The 26593-nt window shown below is 40.5% G+C and overlaps 1 protein-coding gene across 3 annotated transcripts in view; it reads right to left on the reverse strand.

Moving 5' to 3' along the window:
• The window catches only part of col4a4 (collagen, type IV, alpha 4), a 73062-nt gene that overhangs the window by 22211 nt on the left and 24258 nt on the right, over positions 1 to 26593 (reverse strand). For 2 of the 3 annotated variants that reach the window (XM_082179078.1, XM_082179080.1), the window contains exons 5-20: positions 14440 to 14574; positions 14309 to 14353; positions 12157 to 12273; positions 10857 to 10925; positions 10694 to 10729; positions 10484 to 10546; positions 9789 to 9824; positions 7640 to 7681; positions 7482 to 7562; positions 7335 to 7379; positions 7148 to 7210; positions 6764 to 6808; positions 6608 to 6661; positions 6390 to 6450; positions 4913 to 5017; positions 4681 to 4773 (exon numbers count right to left, since the gene is read on the reverse strand). In XM_082179078.1, the coding sequence (XP_082035204.1) occupies positions 4681 to 4773; positions 4913 to 5017; positions 6390 to 6450; positions 6608 to 6661; positions 6764 to 6808; positions 7148 to 7210; positions 7335 to 7379; positions 7482 to 7562; positions 7640 to 7681; positions 9789 to 9824; positions 10484 to 10546; positions 10694 to 10729; positions 10857 to 10925; positions 12157 to 12273; positions 14309 to 14353; positions 14440 to 14574 (1090 nt within the window). Of the gene's footprint in view, positions 1 to 4680; positions 4774 to 4912; positions 5018 to 6389; positions 6451 to 6607; positions 6662 to 6763; positions 6809 to 7147; positions 7211 to 7334; positions 7380 to 7481; positions 7563 to 7639; positions 7682 to 9788; positions 9825 to 10483; positions 10584 to 10693; positions 10730 to 10856; positions 10926 to 12156; positions 12274 to 14308; positions 14354 to 14439; positions 14575 to 26593 lie in introns of those variants that run through there. The other variant, XM_082179079.1, reaches the window with a different exon arrangement.

The raw sequence follows: 26593 nt of genomic DNA on the forward strand, positions 1-26593 counted from the left end.
GGTGGGCAGATCGAGGCTTCGTGAAGCAATGAAACAGTTGAAGCAAATGTTCCATATTGTTTCGAGGCTTCGAATCAATCCGACACCCGTCTCAACGATGACCCCTAGTGGTCACTTGCAGGTGTTGATCTGACTAACCTTGACGAGCCATTAAAATAATGTGTTGTTTTTTTATTATTGTATTTTTCTAATATGTGAAGCTTGTAACCTGTAGCCTCCTCACTGTGCATAATGTTATTTTGGTCCTGCAAAATGAATATTAATAAAATAAATCAAGCCACAATGTCTCACTTTTTTAGAGATTTTTATTAAAAAATATTAATTTCTCTGCTGTGGAAGGATTTAGCCTACTTCTTTTTTTACAGTTAATTTCTCCAGCCTTTGAAAAAATCCTCTCACAAGGGACACTTGTTGCTGACGTGCAAATATATTTTTTAGCAAGGACATACAAATGAGGAAAGATTACTGCTCTCTCTTTCCAGTAAGTTAGTGGATCATGAGTTCTGGGCAAATACACAAATTTCAAATTCTCCTCAAATGGCGCATCATGGATGATGTATTGTTGCAGTAGGCTAGCTGCCGATCACAATACACACATCTCACTTTATTTGGGGTTTCTAAACGGAAATGCTCCCACACCACAGATGTACGGCATCTCTTCTGGGGAGCCTCCATTTTATCTATCTATCCAAATCTATCTATCTCTATATGAATCTATCTATGTATCTATAATCTATCTATGTATCTAGATATGTACCTATATATGTATCTAGATATAATATGTATCTGTATCTATCTATAATCCATCTATGTATTTATATATGTATCTATAATCTATCTATATCTATATATTAATCTAGCTGTCTATATATATTTATATCTATGTATCTATTAATGTGTCACTATATGTATACTCTGTCTGTCTCTAGCCTATCAGTCAATGTGTTGTGTAAATTTAAATGTAAGCCTAAATAGCCTATAACTAATCAAATCGCACTATGTCACTATATCACCAAAAATCCGCTATCTCAAAATCAAACTCCTCTCACAAAACCCCACGAGGTCAATATGCGTTGATTTCACTTTTATACAGATGTGCGATTGTGTGGTCTGTTCCCGACCGTGTCAATCAAACGCTGATTCGGCGGACCACACCTGATGAAACACTTAGTGAAACACTTCGAGGCTTCGTTTGGCCATAGTCACGTGACATGGGTGTTTTGAATCACGCTTCGGATCAGTGTTTCGAAACATCTGCGCTTCGGGATCTCGCAAAGCTTCGGAACGACTGTTTCGCGTCAGCCATCCCTACAAGTGGCTCAGTGTTCCCCACTCGAGAGGATTCCAGTGCATCTATGAGTGATATTCTAAGGATCATCCGAGAGAGGATTTCCTGTGTTTCTGTGAGTGATATTTGAAGGATCGTCCGAGAGAGGACTTCATGTGTTTCTGTGAGTGATATTCGAAGGATCGTCCGAGAGAGGACTTCATGTGTTTCTGTGAGTGATATTCGAAGGATCGTCCGAGAGAGGACTTCATGTGTTTCTGTGAGTGATATTCGAAGGATCGTCCGAGAGAGGACTTCATGTGTTTCTGTGAGTGAGGTCACACAAACTATCTGCGAGTGTATCTGTGACTGTGAACTGTATATCCTGAGTTCAAGACTATCCTGAGTTTATTCTAATCTAGCTTCAAGCGTTCGTGAGTCGAATCAAGCTTCAAGTGAATCTGTGACTGAACTGTATATCCTGAGTTCAAGACTATCCTGAGTTTATTCCGTTATGAGTTTTAAGAGTATCCTGATTTGTTCCTTTGCATCTACCTTGTTCTGGATTTACTTTAGTGTATAAATAAAGTTTTAGTTCTTTTGGTATTCCTGTCTCCCTTGAGTGATATTGTGACAGAATACTCGGCCACACACATAGTAAGATCCAGCTTCAGTGCTCAGGATGTGTTGGAACCTGATCGCGGGGCTGGCTCAGGACAGCCGCGATCTGTTAGAGTTCACGATGGGATTTTGTTCTCTGCTGGTTGACTGTGGTCTGAGCGATCAAACCATCATAGCCTGTTACCGGATCGGGGCCCAGTACGTTGACCCACGACCGCTCCCTGACCTTTCAGGGCTAGGCTGGAGGGAGGCGATATCTGTCTGCTGGGACAGCTTTTCCACCGAGTGTGCGTTTCCCACCAAAACCACTCATCTCGTCAAACCAGTCAAACCCACCGAGCAGGAGCTCAGTATCCGCCTTGGATCGGTTGCGGGGATCGTCTGGCCCAAAGCACGCAAGCTTGTTTCTAACAGTGCCGATCTGGCATCCAAGTTGATCGACCCCCCTTTGATGTCCGTCCGGGGAACTCGCCGGTATGCTCCATATCCCACTAGCCCAGTCAAGTCTGATTTAAGTCAAGTTCCGAGTCTAGTACCTACTAAAGAAATCCTCTGCCCAGATGAGCCAGCTCAATTTATCTGCTCAGATGAGCCAGCTCAATTTATCTGCTCAGATGAGCCAGCTCAATTCATCTGCCCCGATGAACCAGAGCCTGTCATCTGCCCAGTCGAACCAGAACCAGTCGTCTGCCCAGTCGAACCAGAGCCAGTAGTCTGCCCAGTCGAGCCAGAGCCTGTCGTCTGCCCAGTCAAACCAGAGCCAGTCGTCTGCCCAGCCGAACCAGAGCACATCGCCAGTCCAGCCGAGCCTGCACTTCACGCCAGTCCAGCCGAGCCTGCACTTCGCGCCAGTCCAACCGAGCCTGCACTTCGCGCCAGTCCAGCCGAGCCTGAGACTGAGAGCGTCGTGTCCGCCGAGCCAGAGCCAGTCTTCAAGCACGAGACAGAGCCCTCAACGCTGCCCAGCTCAGAGCCCTCAACGCTGCCCAGCTCAGAGCCCTCAACGCTGCCCAGCTCAGAGCCCTCTTCGCCGCTGGTTCCGCCCAGCTCAGAGCCCTCTTCGCCGCTGGTTCCGCCCAGCTCAGAGCCCTCTTCGCCGCTGGTTCCGCCCAGCTCAGAGCCCTCTTCGCCGCTGGTTCCGCCCAGCTCAGAGCCCTCTTCCCCGCTGGTTCCGCCCAGCTCAGAGCCCTCTTCCCTGCTGGTCCCATCCAGCTCAGAGCCCTCTTCGCCACTGGTTCCATCCAGCCTAGAGTTTCCTTCGCCGCCAGTCCTGCCCAGCCCAGAGTCTCCCTCGCCGATGGCTCCACCCATCCCGGTGCTCCCCAAAGCCAGCTCTGAATTTTTTTGGGAGGGGAGTAAAGGGATGGCTACTGAGGCTTGGCCACGGTCTGCCATACCACCTGCTCCGCCGTGGCCAACCTCCACCCTGCCTACTCCGCCGTGGCTGACCACCATACTGCCTGGTCCGCCATGGTCGGCCGTCCTCATGCCTGATCTGACCGAGTGGTCGACACTTCTGCCTGCTCCTCCGTGGTCGACCACTCGGGCCGGCTCTACTCTGGCCATTGGTACCATCCTGGAGTCCCTGGTCCTTGGTCCCTGGTTCCCTGTTCCCCCGGACAGAACTCCAGGACGCCCACCCCCCCTCCCATCGACGTTATTAGGCGCGAGGACGCGCCTTCGGGGAGGGGGGAGTAATGTCATGGTTTTCCCCGCTCCAGTCACGGTCCCTCACACTACATTTCCCAGCAACCCCCTGGATCCTCACCACACCTGCAATCATTTCCCTCATCACCGCAGCTGAACTCCATCACGTCATTATCACTTCATCCCCAGCCTTTATAAGCGGTTTGCTCTCACTCCTTCGGTGCCGGGTATTAAACATCACGTCTTGTTCTGTTTCCCAGTTACCTTTGATATTTGAAGTACTGGCTCCAGAGGTCCTCGGCAAGTGGCTCAGTGTTCCCCACTCGAGAGGATTCCAGTGCATCTATGAGTGATATTCTAAGGATCATCCGAGAGAGGATTTCCTATGTTTCTGTGAGTGATATTCGAAGGATCGTCCGAGAGAGGACTTCATGTGTTTCTGTGAGTGATATTCGAAGGATCGTCCGAGAGAGGACTTCATGTGTTTCTGTGAGTGAGGTCACACAAACTATCTGCGAGTGTATCTGTGACTGTGAACTGTATATCCTGAGTTCAAGACTATCCTGAGTTTATTCTAATCTAGCTTCAAGCGTTCGTGAGTCGAATCAAGCTTCAAGTGAATCTGTGACTGTGAACTGTATATCCTGAGTTCAAGACTATCCTGAGTTTATTCCGTTATGAGTTTTAAGAGTATCCTGATTTGTTCCTTTGCATCTACCTTGTTCTGGATTTACTTTAGTGTATAAATAAAGTTTTAGTTCTTTTGGTATTCCTGTCTCCCTTGAGTGATATTGTGACAGTAACAGACAGTTTTTAATATATACTGTATATATAATGAAAATGTGCCTTCAGTACAGTCCAACTTTTTATGTTTGCCCCTAAAGGCCAATTCACACTGCGCAGACAAACGGCAACAAACAAGTTGGCTGTTAGATTTAGAATTTTATGAAAAAAAATTCACACTGATCCAACAAACTCCGACAGACTTGTTTGTTGGTGTTTGTTGCCGTTTGTCTGTACGGTGTGAACTGGCCTTAACATGTCAGTCACACACATAATATTGTTTCAAATATTACAATGTCTAATAGAATGCTGAGTATTATTATGGTCAGCCATAACATGGGGGAAAAAATCTGAAATATTACCGTAGTTTAAGAGTGACCCATATGTTTTTCCTGGGTCACCCTTTTCTCCTTTGAGTCCATTGAAACCCTGGAGACCAGATTCACCCATTGCACCTAAGAGCAAAGCAGAGCAGAGTTAGAACGAGAATCGAGAAATGAAAGAGAAACAGACAGAAGGTTTGAGCCTAAGACCATAACTATGATTTACAATATACAAATGCCATAAAAATATGATATTTATGATTATTCATACCTATTACAGATGCTCCTGAATCACCAAGGAGACCAGGTATACCCATCAACCCTCTATCCCCAGGTGGCCCGGCGGCACCAAGGAGCCCAGGATCTCCAGGTGGTCCTACAGCACACATTAATAAAACATCATTTTTAAATCAAATCATACATTTATACCCTTCAAAATAGATAATGCTGTACTATGAGATCGCATCTAAAAAAATCTCAGTTCTCGCCATCTCTGAAAAGCCAAGCCAATGTTGATTTTCATTTTATTACGAGCTCTGTCACGCTCTCTTTTTGCCAGCAGACTCTCCTCTGTTCAGCATATCTTTAAAATGGATGGTTCCCCAGAGGTTTGAGATTTAGAGACTTTCACGCACAACTAACCTATGTCACTCCCACACTATAGACGCTTCAAAGTAGCCAGAGAGCAACTTTTCCAAAGCCATTTTAAGGTAAGCCTCCAAGGTTATCAAAAAATAGTATAACGCTACGGTACACAGGGTCAATGGAGGAGAGGCTTTTAATGCATTGAATAAACAGCTTTTGTGGGAAAACAGCTTATCACTTAAATGCATAGTTCATCCAAAAATACAAATTCTGTCATCATTTACTCACCCTCAAATTTCTTTGTTCTGTTGAACGCAAAGGAAGATATTCTGAAGAATGAAAGTCAATGGGGTCCATCATTTGTTTGGTTACCAACATTCTTCAAAATATCTTCCGTTGTGTTCAACAGAAGAAAGAAACTCATATGTTTTGGAACAACTTAAGGGTGAGTAAATTATGACAGAATTTTCATTTTTGGTTGAACTATACCTTTAAGGAAATCGACAGCCTATCGGCTAACATATTTGCCCTTAGAGCGGAAATGAAGCAGTCAGTCAAGTTATTATCAAGTAAATGGATTTCACTCTAATCAAATTATATTATAAACACAATAAATGTAATTTTTTTTTTTTTTTTAAGGTTTTATTATAGCTTTTGTAGCAAGGGCGCCGACTTCTTGCAGTACTACAACCTGTGACGTCAGGTTTGTTGGCTCCCTTGGATTAATAAAGATTATCATAGTTTCGTTTCTGGTCTTTGATTTTTCTGCTTAGTTGCTGTAATCGTTACTAGTAAAAGATCTGTCACCAAGTAGACAACCAATAAAGTGCTCCAATAATTCAGACTTTGCAACTTAAGTCAATTGCAACTTAAGTCAATAAAACGATGGGATTAAGGATAATATTTGGGGATTTTTTTTATCATTTTTAATCAAAGATTATGTCAGGGTAAGACAAAAACACATTTTGGAAGAAGGATTAATGATGTATTGATTCTTTTAAATTTAAATTTTGAACAAAAAAAGTTGGATAGTGTACTTTAACTTCACTGACGCATTAATTACAGTTTGCACAATAAATTTAAGCAAGCCATCAAGTGAAACACTAATTGTACAGTTTTCACATGTTTACAATGTGGTTGTGTACTAATGTAAACACTATTACCTGTCACATAGTTATAAGAGTAGTCTGGGTTTCCTTTAGGTCCGGGGTCACCTGGGAAGCCCTGTCACACATTCACAGCAGCAGCGTCAGTGAACAAATGACAATACACCACAGGTTTAAATATCTCTTACTAAATCTCTATCTTTCAAAATTCATACAATGCAACTGAACAAAATTTTAAATGCAGATGAAAAGTCTATTCAGAATGTGTATCTGACCTTTGGTCCTGGGTTGCCATATAGACCAGGGAGACCGTTTTCCCCAAGTTTCCCCTGTATATGTAAAAAACATAAAAGAAGAGACAAACAGTATAATTCAACATTAATATAAATTAATAATTATTAATAATAATGAAGAATTATTAACACATGTACCTTGGGTCCTTGAAAACCTCTTCGGCCCGGTAATCCAGGAAAGCCCTATGATTATTTAAAAAATAAACTATAGTAAGATCTAGTACAACAACATCTACGAGTACACAAAAGTACACAAAGGATGGAGTTGAGTAAAATTACTTAAATTAGATCTGAATGTGTAAAATTAGTGGAATTTCATGTGTTGGATTGGTTAATTTTCAATGTTTTGACTGGTTGGTTTGGAATGGTTGAATTTTTTTATAAATTTTTGTTATTAGATGGTTTGTGGTGTTATTGGTTGGTTAGAGTGTTAGAATGGTTGGTTTGAGGGGTTATGCAGGAATTATTGCAGTGTTGGTTTGTTGTGGATTAAATGATATGGAAACGGGTGAATAGTCTTACTCTGGGTCCAGAGAACCCAATTATGCCTTTCTCTCCTTTTTCTGCTTGAGGCCCTTCAAGACCCTGAGAAACACATAAATTAATGTAAAACCACATTATTGCTTGAACTAATGTAGATCTCATACTACTGCATGCTACGTTATTTCAGAACGTATTAGGTCTAATGATTTAAATGTACAATACTCACGTAAGGGCCAGGAATTCCACACATTCCTTCTTGTCCCTTTTCCCCCTACAAACAAAGTTTAAAAAATAAATAAATCCACCATCATTTACTACCTGGCATCCTTATAAAACCTTAGCAACTAAAAAATTTCACACGTAGAAGTTTTACCTTATCGCCTTTTACATAGTCTTCTGGGTTGGGCTCCACATATTCAAATGGACCTGGAACCCCCTGGAGACCTTGCACCCCCTGTAAGAGAATCAAGATGACATAAACACACCTTCACTTATATTCTGTAAATTCATACTACCATGTGTGTCATTTACCTCATCTCCTTTTGGTCCAGGCAGTGATCTTCCTGAGTCTCCCTACAGGAAATAGAGCAAAATTTCATTTAAAAAAAAGGTAAAATAATCTAAATGGTTCCATATTACTCCCAGATGGCAGTCAGAGAACAAGCCGAAGTTTGTGTCAAATTAAAGGTACACTACACTGTAAAAAATTTGCTGTAGTTATGCAGCTGTTTGCCAGTAACTTACTGTAGATTTAAATTTATGTTATTTACTGGCAACAGTTTGTTCAAAGTTAAATGAACATTAAACATGAACAAGTCTTTGTCTTTACAGTATAAAATTATAAAATAACAATCTAATGCAAAGCATTCTGGGAACCAGAAATCTTCATCAACCTTTTTCTGTTTTTTTTCCTTTAGATTTTGGTTCCCAGAATGCTTTGCATGAGGCTGTTATTTTAGTTTTATTCTGTAAAGATAAAGACTTGTTAATGTTTAATGTTCATTTAATTTTGAACAAATTGTTGCCAGTAAATAACATCAATTTAAATCTACAGTAAGTTACTGGCAAGTAGCTGCCAGTAATACTGTAATTTCTACAGATTTTTCTAACAGTGTATGTAACTTTTTTTCTTTCAAAATTAACTAAATTTGAATTAGTCAATACATCATCAGTCCGTCTTCCAAAACGTGTTTTTGTCTTACCCTGACTCACTATGGTAAGCCTATAATAAGTGTTTATATTTTAGAACAGACGTGATGGTTTTTGTGGGAAATTACATGCACGCGTCACTCGCCCGTCCGTGTCTCATCATATCCGTAAATAGGTTAGTTGTTATAACGAGTGAGAAAGGCTGACATGAAGCAGCTTAATCTCAAACCTCCGGGGAATCAGCCGTTTTAAACAAACACCGAACAGAGGAGAGTCTGCTGGCAAAAAGAGAACGTGACAGAGCTTGTAATAAAACAAGAATCAACATTAGCTTGGCTTTTCAGAGATGGCGAGAACTGAGGGATTTGAAATGTTGCAAAAGCGACGCAGAGTTGGTGTTTATATAACTTAACAGGCGAGTAAGGTATTTTATTGAAGAGATAAATTGCCATTTGTAGCTCTCTACAGTGGCGTAAGTTTGTTTTTAAAAGTGTGTGGGACAGGTGTGTGAAAAAAATTACATTACGATGTCTAGAAATATTTTTTTTTAGTAACGTTACATTGGGTTTAATTAGTCTTGTAATGAGATCTACTAATAGTGTTAGTGTCGAGACTCATAGATCCGCAAAATCTGTTAGAGTTCTTCAATGGTCTAGTGGTAGATCTTTTGCCAAGCGTGTCAGAGGTTACAGGTTTTAATCTGCACTCGTATCGTAGTCTTTTTTTTCTCATCAAATCCGAATATGTTCATCAGAGGTTGTATATCAAGCAGGGACACGTTTGTGTGCATTTTGTGAATTCATCAGAACGAATAGAGTCTCCGCAACGGTGATAGATTGAAGCGCGCATCCGAGTGAAGACTGCGCGCGAGCCACAAGAGACACTGTATCCATGCAACTGATAGCAGCGGCAGCGAGTGCTCAGCTTGATTTCAAAAACACATTTTAGCGCTAGATCGTCTCTTATTTAATAACAAACTAAATTAATGCTCTGCTAGTTAACTGGAGATGTTTTATTGATTTGTATTAGGTACATCCATGCCTCATAATGTTTCAAAAGTGGTGGGGGACAATATCGATGCTGAGAAAAAGTGGTGGGGACATGTCCCACCCGTCCCACCTGTAAATTACGCCTATGGCTCTCTAACAGAGTTGATTGTAAAGCATCACCTATTGTGAAGGGTCAGTTCATTATGGTTGTTGTAGAACTGTGCTGGAGTTTAGAAGTACTGTCTATTAACTGGTAAAGCTACAGTAACATCTTCAGCTAGTCAGCTTGAGATCCTCTCCATCTAAACGGATTATTTCTCTTAAGCCTATAGTGAATGTTTTATTAGCTGTAGGATAACCATATTCATCCGCAAAGTCACGCAGAGCCGAAGCACAACCAAAACAATGTTCTTCTACAAAATGCATGCAGTTTTGTTTTTTAACTGCTTGAAGGCCAAAAGTTACATACTGTATCGTGTACCTTTAACTTCAGTCATCTCAGAGAATGTTCATTCTCATAGGCATGTACATGCAAAACTCACCGGTTGGCCTCTCGGACCTGGTAAACCCTGTAAGCCCTAGGATAAGCAAAGAAAAAGGAAAAAACAAATACAAGAAATCAAATGAAATAATTTTGAAACATTTAGATAAAAGAGATCAAGCAGCTGAGCTTAAAGTTTGTAAATATATATATATTGTGACGAGCACCACGAGGACTCATCAGCGTCGCCCTGGAAACAGACTTGCTGCACCACAAGGAAGACAACACGCACTTCACCGGAACACCCACCCTAATCCTTCACTGGGTTTTGTCACTTTGTAAATAAATCCACCCTCCGGGCACTTTGTTTGAGCTATCCTTGTCATGTGATTCTTCACCCCAGTGACTATATCTATATTGTATATATCAGTATATTTACAGTTGTGACTAATTGAGACTGCAGAAGTCAATAAAAGTTGCATTTTCAGTTGAATTTGGGGAAACCACTTGAAACAGTTGTGTTGAGCTATTTCAATTACTTTTGTTTGGTTTGTTCATTGCAAACAGCTGAAAGTCTGTAAATATTGCCAATAAACCTGATTTGCAATGGGGGTTGTATAACTTTGATTACAACTGTATATATATTAATACACTCAAAAACTGTTGTGATATTCAACAAAAAAAAACAAAAAAAAAACATACTACACCATTTTACGATGTAGTGCATGTAAAAAATGTAGAGAATGCTTCTCTCACCATAAGTCCATCGGGTCCTACTCGTCCTGGTGGACCTTGTGGGCCAAAAACCCCTTTAAGTCCCTTTGTGCACATGCAGACACAGACAAACAAAGCAAACCTAACTAATAAATAAAACTGCAATAACATATACTGTAACTACATTACACCAATGTAATCTATTATATGTTCATATACAGTAAGATCTGCTTTTTTGCTCTTAGTACATACTTGTGGTCCATGTATTCCTGGTGATCCATCAACACCCTGTGAATGAGGGTCACACGTTTATAGATTTGTTAGGTATAAAAAGATACATTTTTGGCACTGCTTACTTTCAATACATTCAGCAGTACTAAAATATGAAGACATGAATTTATGGCATTATACGTACAGGTCTTCCAGGAATGTAAGTTATCCTATAAGAGGTGTCCCCTTTGATCCCTTTTAACCCAGGTAGTCCCTAAAACACATATGCAAGTAAAAAAGAAGGGAGTCATGGAAATAATTTAGTTAAAACAATCGTTTGTTTGTTTATTATGTTTTTAACACCATGTTAGCATCAGGGCTATTTACATGGCAAACACAAGGTCAGTATCACAATCCATAAAACTTAAATGATAAGATAAAACATTTTAACTTACTATAAGATAGAAAATCTAAAATACATTCAGGTGATACATTCTGAAATATTCCATGTAAACATGTTTCTGAATAAAAGTGTTTTCTGGCAGTATCATAAAAATTACAGTCCAGCAGACTATGTTTAATAGTCAAAGGAACTTGACACGAGAGAATAAGGAGCTTCGCCTATCAATAGAAACCCATGTCATATGTAAGTCTTCAGTGACCCAGTCAGCACCCAGTGAAGACGACTTGGTCATGCCTAGATTCGAAGTTATGGAAGACACTTTTTTTAATACTGGGGTTTATTTCATTGAGTTTATTTTTATGTTCATCCCACTCCTTCTGCCACTTGTTAGTTTCCACTCTCTCATTACCAGTCAGTCCACTATGACTTGGAACCCAGAAAAATATGATATTAGAGTTTTCCTTCTTCAAAAGATCTAATTTAGTTAATATTTTGACAATTATGGGTGGTCAGTCTTTACGGATTCAAGTGCTTGAAGACAAGACCTTGAGTCAGAGGCAATTAAATAGTTCTGTTCTTGACCCTTCTCAATATTTTCCAGAACCAGAAAAAATACTAGAGCCTCAGCTGTGAAGATAGAGCCTTGGTCTGGAATTCAAATGTTAAAACAATCGTAAAAAACGATAAAAAAATCATAAAAGCTGGAGACAGCTATGCAATTGTTGTTTTGAGAACCAGAGGAAATGGTTAAACCAAATAAACCCAGTCAACGGGAAATCAAAATGACATACTGTTACATTATTGTATGCAATTTTCTTTCTTATTACATGCTCCTGGTCTAATTGTAAGCGATTTACTGTGTTACACCAGGAATTTTAATTGTAATTTTTTCTAATATTTATTTTTTAACCCCTCTCTTCCAGACCACTTTTCACTATCCAATCGATTCCCAAATCCTTATGGATAAAATCAATCTCACCCTACCTTTTTTCTTGTTGAATATCCTGTTTCACTCAGAAATAAATCAGACTATGAAAGTAAAATGGGTTCATGTTGACTCTAAGAACTGTTTCACGTGAGGATGTCGTAAACCTATACGTACCATGGGTCCTGGCAGGCCGGGTCGTCCCATCTCACCAACCAGTCCACTTTCCCCTCTGGTTCCATTACATCCATCCTTCCCTGGAAGCCCAGGAAGACCACCAGGCCCCGGATGACCCTGAAAGATGACCAACATTATGGGCCCTATCTTGCACCCAGCACAATTGACTTTGTACACCGACGCATGTATCATTCCTATTTTGCACCCGCGCACAGCAGACTTTTCCCTCCACAGACGCATGTCGGTAAATTAGGAAATTAACTTGCGCTCCCGGGGGCGGTTCAGCGCAAAGAGGAGGCGTGTTCCGGCGCAAACGTTCCCTGGTGCTATTTTGCAGGTTTAGAAAACAATCCCGCCAACAATTCCGTTGCGCATGTTATTATCATATGCTATTTTAAGGGCGCATGCTTGGCCATAATCAATGTAACGTGTGCACAACGCGCATACACTTTGCTTATCTCATCTACACACAGACGCAGCAGTTCTCATTTTTAGAAAACCATACATTATTACAAGGAAAAATATTAACACACGAGGGAAATCATTGTTGTGTCCATGAAGATGTGAAAAAATAGGCATAAATCTAGCTTACACATTTACCCAAATTTTTAGACGCCTGTTTAACCGAAGCTAATTTGGGTGGGTTTCTCCCATCCCCATTCAATGTCACTTCTGTGTTTTACGGCCCTGACGAGAACGTCGGTCTCCTCGGCTGTGAACCGCTCCTGGCGTGCGCCTGGCAAATCCGCCGTTACAGCAATCCGCCATGGAACAACCGCGCCTGCTCTTAAAGGGATACTCCACTTTTTTTGGAAATAGGCTCATTTTACAACTCTCCCAGAGTTAAACAGTTGAGTTTTACTGTTTTCGAATCCATTCAGCCGATCTCCGGGTCTGGCGGTACCACTTTTAGCATAGCTTAGCATAGATCATTGAATCGGACAGGACCATTAGCATCTCTCTCAAAAAAATGACCAAAGAGTTTCGATATTTTTCCTAATTAAAACTTGACTCTTCTGTAGTTACATCGTGTACTAAGACCGACGGAAAATGTAAAGTTGTGATTTTCTAGGCTGATATGGCTAGGAACTATACTCTCATTCCTGTGTAATAATCAAGAAACTTTGCTGCCATATGGGTGCAGCAGGCGTAATGATATGATGCAGCGCCTGAAAATAGGTCTAATAGGTTAGACAAACTTAGTCCCGGTCATGTTGGAAGTTACCGAGCTGGGGACTATTTTCAGGCGCTGCGTCATATCATTACGCCTACTGGACTCATGGTACGGCAGCAAAGTTTCTTGATTATTACGCAGGAATGAGAGTATAGTTCCTAGCCATATCAGCCTAGAAAATCGCAACTTTTGAACGATGTAACTACAGAAGAGTCAAGTTTTAAATAGGAAAAATATCGAAACTCATTTTTTGTTTTTTTGAGAGAGATGCTAATGGTCCTGTCCGATTCAATGATCTATGCTAAGCTATGCTAAAAGTGGTACCGCCAGACCCAGAGTTCGGCTGAATGGATTCGAAAACGGTAAAACTCAACTGTTTAACTCTGGGTCGTAACTCTGAGTTGTAAAATGAGCCTATTTCCCAAAAAAGTGGAGTATCCCTTTAAAGGGAATGGTATATGTCATTCTGATTGGTTTATTTCATGTTACGCCCACACCACACCTATGAATAATGAAGCTACTAGTTCAGACCAATCCATTTTAGATTTGCGTCGGGTGCAAGAGTAATTTATCCCGCTGGTATAATAGCAACAGCGCTCAAGACCCGCCCACAAAGTTACTTGCGTTTCGCGCTTGATACTTGCGTTTCAGATTAGGGCCCAAGGTGGCATATGTCCATATAGGGTAAAAACATGCAGGTAAATTACTAGTAAAAACTATTGTATTAATACAGTACAGTACAATATAATATGATATTATATATGATATGATATAATATAATGTAATATAATATAATACAGTATAATATAACATAATATACTATGTTTTTTTATTATAAAAAAAACCTTAATTAGATTTAACCAATTGCACTCATGATGTCTAGTAGCATTTGTATGTCTTGTTAAGTACAAATTGATCAATCGTTACATAGAATATAGTTTGTATTTCTATTGATGAATACTGCAGACTGTCACTTACAGGCACTCCATCTAACCCAGCATGGCCGCTAAATCCTTGAACACCCTATTACAAAAGAGTGAAACAGAATGAAGGCCCTTGTATTGATTTGTATGAGAATTGTGTATGGGTATGTGTGTGTTTCTGTGTACCTGGTCTCCTGGCGAGCCAGACTCTCCAGGGAATCCTATGATACCACGTACACCCTTCTCGCCGGAAAATCCTGGGGTGCCAGGCAAACCTGGGGGGCCTTGGGGGCCCTGCCGACCTAAGATACCAGGATTTCCCTGGAAAGCAAGAGAGGGAAAATAAATATAATACAATGCTATTATAGTAATATCTACTGCAACTCTACCATGGAAAGTCAAAATTCTTGTTTAAGAAAATATAGTATATTACAGTTCATTGTTTTTGTCATTTGTGACAGTATAGTGTAACTGAATCCATTCTAAATTTGCTATTTTGAAATGTACATTACCATTCAAAAGATGCTGAAAATTCGTCTTTAATCACAGGAATAAAGTACATTTTAAACTATATTCAAATATAAAACCATTATTTAAAATTGGAATCATATTTCATAATATATCAATATATGTTTATGATATTAATGTATCACTTAAGCTTTGTTGAGCATAAGAGAATTCTTTCAAACCCAAACTTTTGAATGGTAGTGTGTTTTTACAAAATCACCACAAGGGTGTGACAAAACATAAAGAACAAACTACGGTATATGCACAACACTGCTGTGTGTCACCAATTCCTACCTGTTTTAGGATGGAGTTTGATTGGTCAGTGATGTTAAGTGCGTTGTGCTTGAGTATGATGGTTAGTTTTAAAGTGCTCTCAGCGTGTGTAAGTGTGATCAGTCAATAATTCTGTTGTAGGCCTACATATACTTGTAATGAAAGATGGTGGATGGGGTGTAAAAAATGCTTTTACTTCAAAAATAAATAGTGATGACTGTTGCGTGAGAATGAATTAGTGAATTTCATGAATGACTGACTATCCAAAATAGCTCTGACTGAAACAAAATACACACTGACGGGAACTGAGACCGCACACACACATACGGGGACAGCAGTGGAGCACTGTATATACAACAGGGGTGGGAGAAAAAAGTAGATGCTTCGCGATTCTCTCCAACGATTCTGGATCGATTCTGAGAAAATTCGAAGCTTAGTTTTTAACCGGAGATATGCGGCGATGACGCTGTGTGTGCTTTAGAAACACCCGTAATCTGCTTGCTTCCAATTCCTCTCTCTCTCTCTCTCTCTCTCTCTCTCTCTCTCACAAACACACACACCACTCGAACCTACCATAAAATAATCATTCATAAAGTTTAAGAAATGCTTAAGCGAATTACGAGGGCATTCACTGGCTTCATCGTCTGCCGGTATTTTCCTTACAAACGCTCTACGAAGGCATCATTTATGTCGATTGGAATGCAGTGGGCTTATAAAAAATATGAAACTCACTATCAGAAGGCTGCTTTCCATTTCAAAATGTGTGCGCTTTGTGAAGAGCGCTCGTGCCTCTGTGTAAGTGGTTAAATGTACTAGCATCTCAAAATGCGTTTTAGACACGAAATTAATGTAAACAGTCAGTTCCCTTTCAGTCGGTCACGTTCGACGCCACGTCGGGTTGATCCGACTGTATAGGAATCTCGCTAGAGAGCCAATCTACATCGAGTGAAACTAAATGAGCCAATGCACATTGATGTGTGATCATTTGCAGCAGCAGCTCTGCCACGCAGCGTGGGTATATTATGAGCAGCAGGTGCGATTGCACTTCAGCTTTTCGCTTCGGAGCCGAGTGTTTCGGATGCTGACCATACTAAGACTGTTGACATTCAATGTTGGCGATACAGCGTGGCAGTGGGGTCGATCTCTCTTTTCTCTCTCTCTCTCTTTCTCTTTGCTTTGTTTGTGTGCAAGACTGAGCAAACAAAGGCTGTTCTCACAGCTGGTATGGTGTGCTGAGAGGGCTGAAAAGTTGTTATTATGGCTGGTAAGAGACCGCCTACAAAGAGAGAGAGTCAGCACACGACAGGCTCCAAGAGGGGCGGCAAAGCCAAAGGCAAGAGGCCCTAGGACGGGCGACCGAGAGATGGAGGGGACTGCTCTTCAGGAGATGGTGACCGCACCACTCCCTCCCCCAGAAAAGGGCCGGGTGGAATATCCTGTATTTCCTTTTATTTGTGTTACGCTGCTGGCGTCAAAACCAGTGGTACCCAAATTTTCAATAAAAGAGCAGTTTCTTCCATCTCTAGGTCAGAAGAGGGCGTACTGGTCCGTACGGACAACACTGTGACTGTTGCGTACATCAATCGGCAAGGTGGTCTACGCTCCTGTCGCATGTCGCAACTCGCCCGCCATTCAGGATGCTCCCTTTGAGCCTCTGCAGTCAGCAGACTCAAAGCTTCTCTCCATGAAGACTTTGCCGCTGGTTGCACTGGCCTCTATCAAGAGGGTAGGGAACCTGCAGGCATTCCTGCGCCCTACTGCACGCTTATATTGCTCCAGAGTGAAAAACCTGTTGAGTCCTCCACCACCCTCGGAGCCGGACATGGCGGGGCGTCCGGCTCCAGGCCTTTATCTGTTGAATCATTGAGAACCAGGTCTAGGTTCCATATGTACGACCCTGCGGGGATCCCATATGTGTATTCTTCCACGGCTGCTCCTAAACAGAAGCCTGTGTCTTTCCCTTGGGCTAAGTCACCCCAGTATTTCATATGCAGTACAGCCTTCGGGTTAGATGTATATCTCCACATAACTCCTCCAGGGAAAAATGTGGCTACCGTAGCGCTCTCCTTCCTAAACGTTAAGGGCACGCTTTCCCAATGTTATCCAATAGTCTCGCTGTGTGGGTTATCACGGAACACCAGTGTCAGACACTCTCTGTGTAAGCCCTCTTCTATCGTCCTCCCAGGCTTGCTCAGGGCACTGAAAGAGGGCAGCTGCTGTGGCGATTTGGTAGGTATTCCTATACAGTCAGATCACTCCGACTTGGCGTCGAACGTGACCGACTGAAAGGGAACGTCTGGATTACATATGGTAACCCCCGATGTGGCGTCTCCGTTCCCTCTTACAGGGAACGAGGGTTACCATACGTAATTAAAACAGACAGGACAAACCACTTCTTAAATTTTAAAAGAGATCTGTGCATTTGTGTGAATGCAGCTTATCAGATCTCCCGCAGTCTATGATGTCAACAGTAATAATCAGAAAAATCACTCACAAAAATCACGTTTAGATACTCTTAAATAGGCCTACTGAAAGCATTTCGTTTATTGCATGTAATGTATTTTATCCCTCTTAGTTATTTACAATTAGCTTTTGTTTTGAAGCTTTATTAGTTTAAATATTTAAAATTCTTAACATAAATTGTTTTAATTTAATTTGTAATTATTTTAAAAAGTAGGCTACTTATAATTACATATGCAATTAAATAAAAAGATTGAGAATTTCAAGTTGGTAAACAATTGAATTAATGTGGAAAAAAAGTAGATCAATCATTTAGGAATCGTATTCTGACTCTCGGAATCAGATTGGATCTTTAGGTGCCTAAAGATTCCCACCCCTAATATACAAACAATACAAATATTACAAAATGTAGTGGCACATATGTCAAATATTTGACTGAAAGCAAGGAGAGCGTTAGGAGAGCGCACGACGGAGAATGTCTTGGAACAAATATTTAATGATTACTTGGAGAAATAACAAAGAACAACACAACTCAAACCAAATCCAAACGAGAACCGACCAAGACAGAGGGAGAACACAGGGAATATATACACAGGAGACAGGGAGGAACTGATGGGATAATTAACGAGACACGGCCGAACAATCTGAACTAATGAGGGTGGTGATCATGGGAACAAGGAATTGCGAGAAACTGAACACAATGAACATTGAATGATTCCAAAAACAAACAGACATGTAACCCGCACACACAGCCTCCCTGAATGGGAGGAAAGGATGCTAATTGCAGGTTCTTCCCACAGCTGGTTTGTGACAGTTTCAGAGCACTTTAAATTAAAATACCAGGAACGTTGCTCTCTTTCTCTTCCTCCGGTCAAAATCTTGAGCTGACAAAGCCAAATAGTTTCATCCTCTATTAATGTAAACACACAAACATAAACAAGCATGCATTTTTTTTATGACCTGTTTTGGCCTGAAAGGCACTGGATTTTACTTTGATCAGAGACAATAGCACAGCACTGGCAGTGAGTAAAAAAGTAAAAAAGTCAATAAGTTAAAAACTACAGACTAAACTAAATCATGTGTGTGTGTACTTGTTGCTCAAAGCATTGTAGCACATTATCATTCTCTACTTTGCATATATTTAATGCTGCTAAAACACTGTATACAATGTATAAAGGAAAGTGTAAATCTTATGTAATTGTGTCATGTACACTACCGTTCAAAGGTTTGAGGTCAGTAAGATTGTTTTTTTGGAAGATATTAATAGTTTTATTCAGCAAGGATGCTATAAACTGATCAAAAGCGACAGTAAAGACTTTCATAATGTTAACAAAGATTTCACTTTCAAATAAATGCTGTTCTTTTGAACTTCTATTCATTACAGAAATCTAAATAAAATGTGTCCGGGTTTCCAAAACATATATATGAAGCAGCACAACTGTTTTCAACATTGATAATAACAAGAAATGTTTCCTGAGCAGTAAATCAGCATATTAGAATGATTTCTGAAGGATCATGTGACGCTGAAGTACAGTGTAGGGAAATGTTACTGTTAAAACGAATGCGTTATAGTACCAAATTACTTACAAAAAAAGTCAAATGAATAAGCCCTCAGGCTGAAGAAAATGCAAAGTCAGTCAATAAATGTAAAAACAAAGAAACCTGCATTACTTATTTGAAAAAGTAACTCAGATATTTTAAAGGTAAAAGTAATGCGTTACTTTATTAGTTACTTGAAAAAAGTAATCTGATTACGTAACTCACGTTACTTGTAATGCATTACCCCTAATGCTATTTAAAAATGTAATATTATTTCACAATTACTGTTTTTACTTTATTTTTAATAAAATAAATGATTTGTGAACATAAGAGACTTCTTTTGAACTTTTGAACAGTAGTATGCAGTATGTAGGTGCAATATTTATCTTCCAACAAGACAAACCTTTTAAATGCAACTTAACAAATAAAAAAAAGGAGAGAAAGAGATACATTGGATCATATTCTGCTTGACTTTGTGATGTGAAACAAGTATGAGAATATGTGTGTGTGTTAAGCAGCATGCACTCAGTGGTTGTGACAGAGCTAGATCAGTGTGTGATGAGGGTGTTCACAGTCTTTCAGTAAAAGCACTGACTGTGATAATTACTAAAGACTCAATGGATTCCCCTAGCAACACACACACACACACACACACACACACACACACACACACACACACACACACACACACACACACACACACACACACACACACACACACACACACACACACACACACACACACACACACACACACACACACACACACACACACACACACACACACACACATCCGTACACCTCTGCTTTACGATTAGGGCTTGCACAGCAAAATACAGCTGTCCACACCATCACACACGACTCCTGAACCGTACAGACATGTATTCACATGTTAAACTCATTTAAAGATCAATAGAGCTGTTCAGGTTATAATACTAAAAACCGGAAGTGAAACCTTTCTTATTATTATCAATGTTGAAAACAGTTGTGCGGTTTAATAGTTTTGTCGAAATCATTATAATGTTTTTAGGGTTCTTATTAGACGAATAGAAAGTTCAAAAGAACAACATTTAATTGAAATATAAATATTTTGTAACATTATAAATGTCTTTACTGTCACTTTTGATCAATTTAACCCATCCTTGCAGGATGAAAGTATCGATTTCTTTAAAAAAAAGTACATATATGGATTACAATGGTGATGGTCATGCAAAGGTCATGGGTTTGATTCCCAGGGAGTGCATGAACTGATAAAATGTATGCCTTGCATTTAATGCAAGTCACTTTGGATAGAAAAAAGGGGATATTTCCGGTGAACGAATGCCTGCTTTTACAAGACCCCATAATCCCCTTCATGCAAACATTCCACCGTTCTAATGACAGCCACGCAAATGTCCTCAAAACCCTCCCATAATCTCCTACTTAAGACTTCCGCTAGACCAACACGCGTGACACACCGACCAAAGTACAAAGTTAGAATTCACACACACACAGCAGCAGACACTTTCATCAAAGCTGAGGTAGACCATTTAATTCAATTAGATATACTTGAATACTTAACAGCTATCCCTGCTGTGTCCCAGCAGTGAACTCTCAGAGAAAGATAGGCGACATGATGGATAGTATTATTATTTACAGTAAAAACACGCTGAAAAAAAAACATAGGTACATGCAAGCACACACAGACACACACAGACACACACACACACACACACACACACACACACACACACACACACACACACACACACACACACACACACACACACACACACACACACACACACACACACACACACACACACACACACACACACACACACACACACACACACACACACACACACACACACACACACACACACCTTTCATTAAAGAAAGTACAAGCTGTCTCTAAGTCAACAGACTCTGTGATGATGGGAGCCAGAGAAAGTGTTTCACACTCACACAAATGCACAGACGCTGAGCTGTGCCTTAATAGTTCAGAGGTCAGAGACTAGACTAGTAGGCATGTGGCCTGAGGCATGTGAACTTGTGGCAATAGGCCTCATTTTGGAACAACAGAGCTAAGACATGAGGGACAAAGTAATACAACTGGGTCCATTGTTATAGGTTAGAAGGCTTATTCCTCTATGCAGATTACTGGTTATTACTTCACTAGGACTCAGTATGAGGATGTGGTCAAAATGGAACACTAGTTTACTACTAGTGACTTTTGATCAATTTAATGCTTGCTAAATAAAAGTATTAATTTCTTTAAAAAATAATGAAATAAAAATCTTAGAGAGCCTAAACTTTTTAATGTATGTGTTAGAATAAATGGCACCCCTGGTAAATATGAACAAAGAAGCCTGTGAAAATAAATCTGCATTGTTAATCCTTTTGATCATATATTAAAAAAACTTGACAAAAATCCAACCTTTTATTGAAGCAAAAGAATTGAAAATGGAGGGAAAATCTCATTATGAAATGTTTTTCTCTAATACAATTTAGCCACAATTAATGGCACCCTTTATTCAAAACTTTTTGCAACCTCCTTTTGTCAAGATAACAACTCTGAGTTTTCTTCTATAATGCCTGATGAGTTTGGAGAACATCTGACAAGAGATCAGAGACCATTCCTCCATACAGAATCTCTCCAGATCCTTCAGATTCCCAGATCCATGTTGGCGCTTCTGTTCAGTTCACCCCACTCATTTTCTATAGGGTTCAGGTCAGGGGATTGGGATAGTCATTGCAGAAGCTTCATTTTGTGCTCAGTTACACATTTTTGTGTTGATTTGGATGTTTGTTTTGGATCATTGTCCTGGTGGAAGATCCAACCATGGCCCATTATGATATGTCTAGCAGAGGCGATCAGGTTTTGACTTTTTATCTGTTAGTATTTGAAAGAAAATTTTGCCATGTATCTGAACAAGAAGTCCAGGACCTCCAGCAGAAAAATAGGCCCACAACATTAAAGATCCAGCAGTATATTTAACCGTGGGTATGGGGTATATTTTATTCTCGGTTTGCACCAAACCAATCTGATCACAGAACCCAGTCCCGTTTGAAGTTCCAGTCGTGTCTGACAACTGAATATGCTGAAGTTTGTTGCACATGTCTGTTCCTTCGCATATTGCAGGCGACAGAGGGGAATGTTTGGGCTGTATATTGCGAATAAATAAAATTTAAACCAAACATGTCTCAACATTAGAGCTCTTTTCCTCCTAACTCTTGCTCGTGCATTATAAGCAGAGTCCCGCTTTCGACTATGTCAACATTGCCCCAAAAGGCGGCACCCTGTCATGAGACAGCGAGCAGCACCAGATGTGTCACAAAGCTCTTCAACCCATATCTCGCTACGCGGATGCCTAGTGCACGTTTCCAGAAGTGTCAGAATGTGTGATGAACACAGTCACAAGCAGTTATATGCTTCAGTTTGCATGCAGACCACCCTACTTCAGTGCTGTGATGTCAGTCGTACTGGACCGAGATGCACCAGTTTTGCGAGCAGAGATTAATTCTCTCCTGGCAAAGCAGGCGATAAAAAATATCATATGGAAAGTGGCCTGTACAGTCGCTATTTCCTAGTCCCCAAAATGATTTCTGATCTGAGGCCGCTGAATCGTGATGGCGAAGCGCTCATTCAAAATGATAACTGTTAAACAGATCCTCTCGCATTCAACCCGGAGACTTATCTCGGTGGAACTAAAAGACGCCTATTTTCACATCCAGATAGCCCCTCGTCACAGGCGCTTTCTGAGATTTACGTTTCAAAGGCAGAGTTTATCAATTAAAGGGTCTCCCATTCGGGCTGGCGTTGGATCCAAGAACCTTTACGAAATGTGTAAATGCGGCTCTTTCCCCTCTCAGGTAGAGTGGAATATGCATTCTGAATTATCTTGACAATTGGCTTATTATAGCCCATTCTCAGGACGTGCTAGAAAGCCACAAGCGTCAGCTTCTAGACCATCTGAAGAGTTTCAGGCTGGCAATCAATGTGCGGAAGAGCATGCTTCGTCCCAATGAGCCTGTCTTTCTCAGGAGTGCACAAAGTCTTTGCTAGGCGTTGAGTTGTGAAACCGGGGAGAGTTGTGATGAAGTGTTTTTTTGAGATTGCTGGAGATGATGGCAGTGGCAGCAGTGGTGTGCCAGCTCGGGATTCTGCATATGAGACCGCTTCAACTATTGCTGAAAGCGGCCAGATGCGCGTCTTAGTGACTCGCTGCCCTATTTCGGATCTGATGCCGCTGAATCTCGCGCTGGCGAAGCGAAGTTCATTTAAAATGTCACATTTTGCCCCTTTGAACCGCTGCATGCAACAGAGTTGAAAGTGGTCTCATTCAAGAAGGTGCTATTGCTCGCTTTAGCGTGTGGTAAGAGGGTGGGTGATTTGCATGCACTGTCTACAGACGCTGCTTGTATATGGAGTTTGGTACGGATGATTGTATGGTCAGACTACAGCCCAGACGGGGGTATGGGCCTAAAGTGCTTCCTACTTCATTTAGAGCACAGGTAATGACGCTGCAAGGATTTGCTTCAAAAGACTCTGCGTCAACCTCACATCCCCGACGCCCAGTACGCGCTCTGGACAGGTCTATTCACTTTAGTCTGTCTGAGCAGCTGTTTGTCTGTTTCATAGGCCGCACTAAGGGACTGCCGATTTCGAAACAGAGGCTGTCCCATTGGATCGTGGAAGCAATTGCACTGGCATATGCTTCTATGCATGAGACCTGTCCTTTTGGAGTTTGCGCTCACTCAACGAGTAGTGTGGCTTGGGCTAGAGGAATATCAATTCAGGATATTTGTCTGGTGGCAGGTTGGTATTCGCAGGACTCCTTTGCTAGATTTTACAACCTTGAGATTACATATTTTGCACTGCTTGTTCTATCTGTGCAGTGAGATGGCGGGCGTTCTGGTATTAATTGTTTGTCCGCACTTGGCCATGCCCCCTTGTGAGCGAGGTGGTGAGGTCCAGAGTGCTTTTGGATACTGAATACACTGATTCAGTCAGCATCAGAACATTATATACAATTAGTTTCAATGGATGCGCTCGGGCTGTTCTTTATCGCGGTAAGTTGGTTGTTGAATATCATGTTATAGTGATGGATTTTCCTTCGCTTATTCTCTTCAGTTATGGCTAATATGTTTATATGCTCACTATGCTTAGATTACAACCCAGCGGGATTGTACACGATCCCCATAGTGTGAGCAACCCATGTTGAAAGACCGGCTTCAAAGGGAACGTAGTTAATTGCGTAACCTCAGTTCCCTGAGAGAAGGGAATGAGACATTGCGCACACTGCTGTGTTGTAACCTGGAGTCTTTTATACCTGTTCGAACAGTCGAAAGATTCTTGAATCAATGACGGTGAGCGCCGAGCTATATAGTGGGGGGCTCCGCCCCAGCTTGTGCATCATTGGCTGGTAAATTTTACCGTTGTGATGCAATCAGGCTTCAGTTTTTGTGGAAGAAGGAGGATAACCCTATAGCGTTAACTACGGAATTTCTCATTCCCTGCTCTCAGGGAACAGAGGTTATGTACGTTTTTTGGCATCTCCATGTGGGCCTGTTCGGTATCGCAACTTGACTCTTTGCTGTTGCACTGTACACTTACTATACATTTAGAATTTTGTAAAGATTTTTTCTGTCTTTTTTTTATTTTTTATATGGGTGCTCTGGTGTGCATTAATTCATGAATTATGGACTCCTTATCTCATTTGGTTATTTTGGTGTATTTGGTTGTTTGTATGCAAATTTGCTTTAGCACAGACTGTTAGAGTCTAATGATTGGTTCAAAAAAGACAAAAAATGACAGTTATGACAAATATTTTCAATACAGATAAGTGACAGAATTTATCTGTTAGTGTGTGTGCTCTAGAAGGCTCTGTAAGCAGCTGTGCACACTCTTGTAACTGCGCTCTGAACTGTAATTGGGCTGCTGGGCTTTATGAGGCTGCCATAAATTTGTCGCTCTTGTCCTAAAGACTATTATTATTTTGACTTAAGAACCTTCTGCAAGCAGAGCCGGATTAACGCAAAGGCAAACTAGGCACGTGCCTAGGGCCCGATTGGCGGGATGGGGCCCAGAAAGAGGGACAAAAAAAAAAAAATTTTTTACAAATGTCCTATCTACAATTTATTTCAATATTTATTAATTAACTAAAAATAGTGACGATGTTTATCTTAACCATAGACTGTAACATTACTGCAGTTAAACCAATTAATGTGTCCGTTACAAAGCGGGTGCCGGCTTCTGAAAGTATGTGTAACGAACGCATCCATCAGGTGCTGCGAGGCAAAAGCCTAATAAGCACACAAAGAAGCACAGCTCATAATGCAGGTGTGTGAGTTGTCGTCATCTATTTTGGAGTGATTGCAATGTATTCTAAATATAAACTTGTACTGTAGATCAGCGTCATTTCTGGAAAAATCATTCACCGCTTTATTACGAGTTTAAAAGAGCGCGAGCGTCATTAACGTGCCCAGACGCGACGCTTTGAATTTTCGCGTAATAACATCGCTTCGGGAGCTTACTAGTAAAAAAGCTACAAAATTAAAAGACAAGACGTCAGTATTCTAAGTTAAAAAGCCAACACACTACAACATTTTTAAATGTTTCAAATAAAGGATCTCATATCTATGGGTTTATCTTTTAAATTCTGCTGATGATTAGATTATACCCTGACATTACGCCAATAATATCAGTTTATATATTTTTTTCTGCTCAGTAGCGATCGTGTCTTTCTATTCCACTTGATTTGTGTATAGCATATTTAAGGTAGCAATGCAATATAAAAGCACTTATGCTCATCTACTGAAGTGGGATTCTGGAACTGTGAATAAATTGAATAAAACAGCAAAATAACATACACCTGTATAAATGTCTTTCTTCTGCTGGACACAAAGGAAGATATTTAGAAGAATGTCAGTAACCAGACAGTTTTTGGGTCCCATTGACTTCCATAGTATATATTTTTTCCTACTATGGAAGTCAATGGGACCCAAAAACTGTCTGGTTACTCCTTTAAGCACCTTTTCTAACATTTGATAATAAATCAGAATATTATAAAGTTTTCTGAAGGATCACGTGACACTAAATTCAGCTTTGCATCACATAAATATAAAGTATAGTAAAATAGAAAACCATTATTTTAAATTTTAATAATATTTCACTATATTATTTTTCTGTATTTTTGATCAAATAAATCCAGGCCTGATGAGCATAAGAGACTTCTTTCAAAAACATAAAAAATAGTAATGTGTCCAAACTTATGTACTGTGTAAGTAAAAATATACTGCTTTTAAAATTAAATGTTGTATAAATAAAAAGGTTAGGAATCATATTTGTTTCAAGTGTTTTTTTATTGGGGGTGGGGGGCCTCCAACATGAATTTTGCCTAGGGCCTCCTAATGTCTAGAACCGGCCCTGTCTGCAAGGACACATTCACTCTCTCTCTCTGCCACACAGACACACCAATCTATACATCCTTACATACTTTCCTAATTGTTTTCCCTCTCTGCCTGTCATTCAAATACATTCCATATATCCATTTTGGTTTATTCGTTCACTCACACC

This window comes from Leuciscus leuciscus (genome assembly GCF_965113295.1).
Source record: "Leuciscus leuciscus genome assembly, chromosome: 9".
NCBI classification, from domain to species: Eukaryota; Metazoa; Chordata; class Actinopteri; order Cypriniformes; family Leuciscidae; genus Leuciscus; species Leuciscus leuciscus.